The sequence below is a fragment of the Zingiber officinale genome, chromosome 1B (genome assembly GCF_018446385.1).
Source record: "Zingiber officinale cultivar Zhangliang chromosome 1B, Zo_v1.1, whole genome shotgun sequence".
NCBI classification, from domain to species: domain Eukaryota; kingdom Viridiplantae; phylum Streptophyta; class Magnoliopsida; order Zingiberales; family Zingiberaceae; genus Zingiber; species Zingiber officinale.
The window spans coordinates 61,614,400-61,619,964 of record NC_055986.1 but is presented as its reverse complement, the minus strand read 5'-3'; the positions used below and the strand labels follow the sequence as shown (position 1 = coordinate 61,619,964).

The 5,565-nt window shown below is 42.1% G+C and overlaps 2 protein-coding genes across 2 annotated transcripts; both read left to right on the top strand.

Moving 5' to 3' along the window:
* The first annotated feature begins 3,417 nt into the window (after nt 1-3,417).
* Nucleotides 3,418-4,325, top strand: LOC122038660. Its single transcript, XM_042598510.1, has 3 exons — nt 3,418-3,461; nt 3,582-3,606; nt 3,663-4,325. The coding sequence occupies exons 1-3, from the start codon at nt 3,418-3,420 to the stop codon at nt 4,323-4,325; spliced, it is 732 nt and encodes a 243-aa protein (XP_042454444.1).
* Nucleotides 4,326-4,520: 195 nt separating this feature from the next.
* Nucleotides 4,521-4,943, top strand: LOC122038654. Its single transcript, XM_042598501.1, has one exon. It carries the CDS (start codon nt 4,521-4,523, stop codon nt 4,941-4,943), a length of 423 nt encoding a protein of 140 aa, XP_042454435.1.
* Nucleotides 4,944-5,565: the final 622 nt, after the last annotated feature.

The window sequence follows — 5,565 nt, the reverse complement described above, 5'->3', positions numbered from 1 at the left end:
GAGTTGTAACCCCCATGAGGTGGCACTCTAGGATGATGTGGATCAACACCATTGGTCCACATATTGCCACCTCACTAAATGACATGGCAACATGTGTAACCTCCTCATTTAATGTGGGCCGGCCACATTAAATGCTATGGAGGCTTGTAACCTCCATGAGGTGGCACACATTGATGATGTGGAGCAATCCTATTGGTCCACATCTTGCCAACTCACTAGTGATGTGGCAAAAAGTCAAGTCAAACATGACTTTTTCTCTTCCTCTCAAATCAAGTCAAACTTGATCAAATCTCTCTCATGGTTGATCTAATCCAACCATATGATTCAAGCCAACTTAATATAATGAATCTAATTCATTAAATTAAATTGATTTAAACATGAATCAACTTGAGTCCAACTCAATTAGCCCAATTTGGATTACTCTTAATCCAATATGATTCATCAAATGAATCTAATCCTCTTGGTTCATCATATGAACTAAATCTCCATCTAATTGTCCTAAGTGTGTGACCCTATAGGTTCTTGTAACGTTGGCAATGCCCTAAACCCATTTAGGAGCATAAGTAATGAGCGGTATCTAGTAACACATCATTACTACCCAAGTTACAAGAATGTTGAGATCCAACATCACCTTGTGACTACTAATTGTGACTCCTCACAATATGTGACAAATGTCCTTCTATCCTAGACATCTAGATTGATCAATGTGAAGCATAGACCGTGTCATCCTCTAATCAATCTAAATCTTGAACTCCAAGTAGACGCACTCGATCAAATGAGCTCAACATCTAATGTTGACTCATTTGGGCATGGCCATGCACTTAGTGGTCTCTCTCTATCAAGAATACCGATGTCGCTCCCGTCATATGGGAGGGATAGATCCCATCTACATCACTCACATCCCTCTACATAATTCGTTATATACCCAGTAATCGCCTTTATAGTCCACCCAGTTACGGGTGACGTTTGACGAAACCAAAGTGCATAACTCCTTATGTAGGGATCCATGGTGACTTCAGGTCTAAGGACTAATAGTCATACTAATAGCCACATGAGAAAGTATATGACACTCATATAACGATCCATGATACTTTCTCATGGCGGGTCATTCAGTATACATTCTCCAATGCATACCCATGTGTCAACTTGATATCTCCATATCCATGACTTGTGAGATCAAGTCATCGAGCTGACCTACATGCTAGTCTTATTGCATTAATATTGTCCCTGAATGTTAATACTCGACTAGGAATGATTTAGAGTAGTGTTCCCTATATCATCTCACTATCGATTCAACTAATCGATTGATATAGGTATGAACCTTCTACTCAAGGACGCTATTATACTTAGTCTATTTGACACTAATACAATTAAGTATAATAACCAAACAAATGCCTTTATTAATATACAAGAATATGATATACATGAGTCCATACAATCATCAAATGATTGGCTCTAGGGATCTAACTAACAACCTCTTCACCCGAGAGCTACCTAAGACCCCAACCGCAAGAATTGGAGAAGGTCAGTGATCGACACAGGGGAAGATCTACAATTCTGATCCAACTCCCCTCCTCCTAGTTCATATCAGTGAGATCATCACAAAGGGGAAACAAATTACACAATATTCTTGAATCCACCAAACTTTTCGACAAAGCCTTACCTAAACTGATCACCTAGAGTTGGTGTCGCATGATCCACCTCGATGATCTGCAATGCCCTCCAGTGAACAGATTAAAGAGGAGAATCAGAAAGGATTGATCTGCCGAGAACGACGCGTATCCAGTCCCAGCGATGCCCTAGACGTCGAGCAGGTGTCGATCGTGCACAAGAATAGCTAAGGAGACGACAGCTCAATCGGAGATGACCAATTCTATCGAGATCTGACGACGTTTACCCTCTGATGATGCGATGAAGTCGAGATCGCGGATGGGCAGGCTCTCCGTCGGTGTCGGGTGTGTCGGGTCGTCCGAGAGAGAGAGAGAGAGGAAGAAGGGAGGCTCGGCCGGCCGACGGTGAGCTGAGCGGTGTCGACTCGATCGGAAAACCCGCAGTGTCGTAGCTCAGCGTCGCCTGGAGAGAAATCGACAGAAGAAATGCTCGATGGAGGAGAAAAGATCGGGAAGTCGCAGGGAAGAAGAAGAGAGCACGGGTTCGGGTTCGGCGATGAGTTTGAGGGAATAAAAAGAAAAGGAATTTATATATTAAAACATTTCCTCACTTAAATGGGTATCCAAACAGGCTTTATCCGGACCCGTAAATTTTTCCCCTCAAAATTCATCGTACGAGCTCCATTTAAATCCCGAAAAATTTCTAAAATTCATGAAAAATCCAATAAGATTTTTTGTCTAATACCATTTATTATTAAATTTTACGGTATTTTACACTGTAAGTGTCAAATTCTACCTTAGTTTCTTATTATGTGAGTAGGCTTTGTGTTACGTCCAGTTGCTGTAGGCGTTGGAATTTATTTCAGTTCTTTACTGTAAGGTACCAGTTTCTAGTTGTTTCCTTCAAGTGTTGATAAATGATTAGGTGCTGAGTTTTCATTGCTTATCACTCACTTTTGTGGATGCTCGTTTCCGCTGTCTTCCCTTAAGGTAAGAATGTTTACAGAATGGAAGGAGTGATTATGCCTAATTAGTTGATTACAGAATAATGTGGATAGATTATGTTTTTTTGAGTGGCTAACGGGATGGGTATGAGCATATGTGGTAGCAGTACGGGTTGGGTGTCCCGGGATGAGCCCCAGGGAGGGTCCTTCCAAACATGACTGATACTGTAATTTATAACTGATATTATAATTTATTGTTAGCTTCGGCTATATGACTGCATGTTCTCTAGGAGGTACCTCTAGGATCATGGGACTATTGACAGACTCAAATTGTGGTTACTGGATATGTGGCATACTCACCCCAGTTAGCTACGTAAGATCTTTTACTTATTGCATTTAACATGTCGCCATTTTGTACATGAATATTGGTATATATATATATATATACCTGCTACTTTATGGAAGTCATTCTGCTCATATTCGTTAGTACTTGTTGGGTTGTAGACTCATGATGCCTACATTACAGGTGAGGACGTCTCTCTGGATATGACGAGAGGCCTACGGACGGAGTAGACGAGGAGGCGGGATGAACGCATGACGTTGCCCGATCATTAGGAGGGTTGGGCATACTCGTATCATTGTGAGAGATTTTGGGTGATGTTGAGGATTCATTGTGTTTTCTTGTTGAACCTATACTTGATATGTTGTTTCTTACCTTCCATAAGAGAAGAAAATAAGAAGAAAAAAATCTCCTGATGGGTTTGCTTCCTTAAGTAATTGTTTAGTTTAAGTCTAGCAAGGCGGAAAAAAAATTGATCTAGGAATGTATCAGTTGGTATTAGAGCACACTCCTAAGGGACAACATGCCTAAGTCATCTCATCAGGAACTCGACTACTTCAGCCACAAGTTTGTAAGATTTACGTTATTATAGTTCTTCATTTAATATGATAACTTAGCCATGCTATGATTGATATATTGGTATGTATTTATGAGTCCCAAATGAGATTTTATATCGGAAATATACAGGTTATGGCTAGTTGAAGGAACAACGGTGACATAGGTGGTTAGAACAACTAGTTCTTAGAGGGGCTTACTGCACTCCTACAGGAGCAAAATCGTATCCATGGAGAGCAGATTCAACAACTATTGCAAGCTAGGGAAGAGGAGAGCACACTTAGACGTCCTACATTTAGTGTGCAACTGGTCTACAAGCAATTTCGGGAGCTTGGACCGACGGAGTTTAAAGGCACCACAGATCCGATTGTTGCAGAAGGATGGATTCGATCTCTGGAGATGATATATGACTTCATGCAGCTTACAGATGCGGACAAGGTCAGGTGCGTGATATTTATGCTACGAGATGATGCACGAGTATGGTGGGAAGGTGCATGGTTGACAGTTAATTTGGCTACATTGACATGGGCTGATTTCAAGGAGGTATTTTACGAGAAATACTTCACTACTGACAACAGAACCCGGCTGGCAAGGGAGTTCTTTGAGCTTCACCAGGGAGATTTGATGGTGGCTGAGTATGTCAAGAGGTTCGAGAGGGGACGCTACTTCGTACCCATGATTGCCAGCCAACCAGTTGAGGAGCTGAAGCACTTTACAGAAGGATTGAGAGCTGCCATTCTCCATGACGTCAGACTAAGTCGGGTCACCACCTTCAGGGAGGCAGTTGGCCAGACACTGATGTCTGAAAGGGACAGGAATGACATGATCAAGGAAGCCCAGAACAAAAGATTGAGTTATCAGGGAAGGGATCAATAGGAGCCGGGCAAAAAGAAGTCATTTCCTAGTCAGTATCAAGGCAAGCAACCACCTAAACAGACACCACCACGTCAACAAATTCAGAAATCACAACCAGCTGAAGGTACTGCTTCCAAGGTTGAGAACAAGGTTCGTTGCCTCAAGTGCGATAAGATTCATACTGGATAGTGTCTGACGGGTACCGATGTTTGTTATATGTGCAAGAAGGCAGGGCATTTTGCTAGGGACTGCCCTCAGCTTAAGGAGTCAACCAAAGGAAGGGTATTTGCCATGACTCAAGAGCAAGTGGATCTAAACGCGGCTATCATCACAAGTATGATTCTTGTTGCCAATATACCGGCGCATGTATTAATAGATTCTGGTGCCATCCATTCATTTATATATGCGGCTTACATTGTAAAATGGGGCATTACACCTAAACGAATGATTAAGGGATATAGTGTTTCTTTGCCTTCTGGAGAGGAACTACACAGTAACAGGGTGGTAAGAAATTGTCAGATGATGATGGAAAACTGTATCGTAGGTGCAGAACTAATTGTGCTGGATATGGTAGAATTTGATGTGATCCTTGGAATGGATTGGCTGACTCAGCATGAGGCTGTCATCGATTATAAATGACGAACCGTTAAGTTGAAGCTACCTAACAAGAAATTCTTCATTTTTCATGCAGTCCCAAGACCGACCTTCCCTCACATGATTTCAATGTGTAAAGCTCGACGAATGCTAAACAAGGGGTGTGAGGGACTTTTAGTCAATATCATGGTTAAGTCAGAAACTCGGCGACCAAGTTTGGAGGAGGTGGAAATAGCTCGAGATTTTCCGAAAGTGTTCCCAGAGGATGTTGTCGGACTACCCCCGATTCGGGAGGTGGAGTGCGGAATAGAACTAGTACCGGGGACTACACCGATGTCAAAAGCACCATATCGATTGGCACCTACCGAAATGAAAGAGTTGAAGGAGCAGTTGCAGGAATTGTTGGATAAGGGTTTCATTCGACCAAGCGTATCACCATGGGGAGCCCTAGTGTTATTCGTACGTAAAAAGGATGGGACTATGCGTCTATGCATCGATTACCGAGAGTTGAATCTAGTTACCATCAAGAACAGGTATCCATTACCCAGAATCGATGACCTGTTCAATCAGTTACAAGGAGCAACAGTGTTTTCAAAAATCGACTTGAGATCAGGATATCATCAGATGAAGGTGAAGGAGAAGGATGTGTATAAAACAGCATTCAGAA

Bases quoted from the DNA above. Each gene is read 5' to 3' on its own strand.
- LOC122038654 (XM_042598501.1), top strand. From the start codon at position 4,521: ATGTGCAAGAAGGCAGGGCATTTTGCTAGGGACTGCCCTCAGCTTAAG.
- LOC122038660 (XM_042598510.1), top strand. From the start codon at position 3,418: ATGCCTAAGTCATCTCATCAGGAACTCGACTACTTCAGCCACAA. The intron at 3,462-3,581 runs GTTTGTAAGATT...GGAAATATACAG, and splicing joins CTCGACTACTTCAGCCACAA to GTTATGGCTAGTTGAAGGAA. The intron at 3,607-3,662 runs GTGACATAGGTG...GCACTCCTACAG, and splicing joins GGCTAGTTGAAGGAACAACG to GAGCAAAATCGTATCCATGG.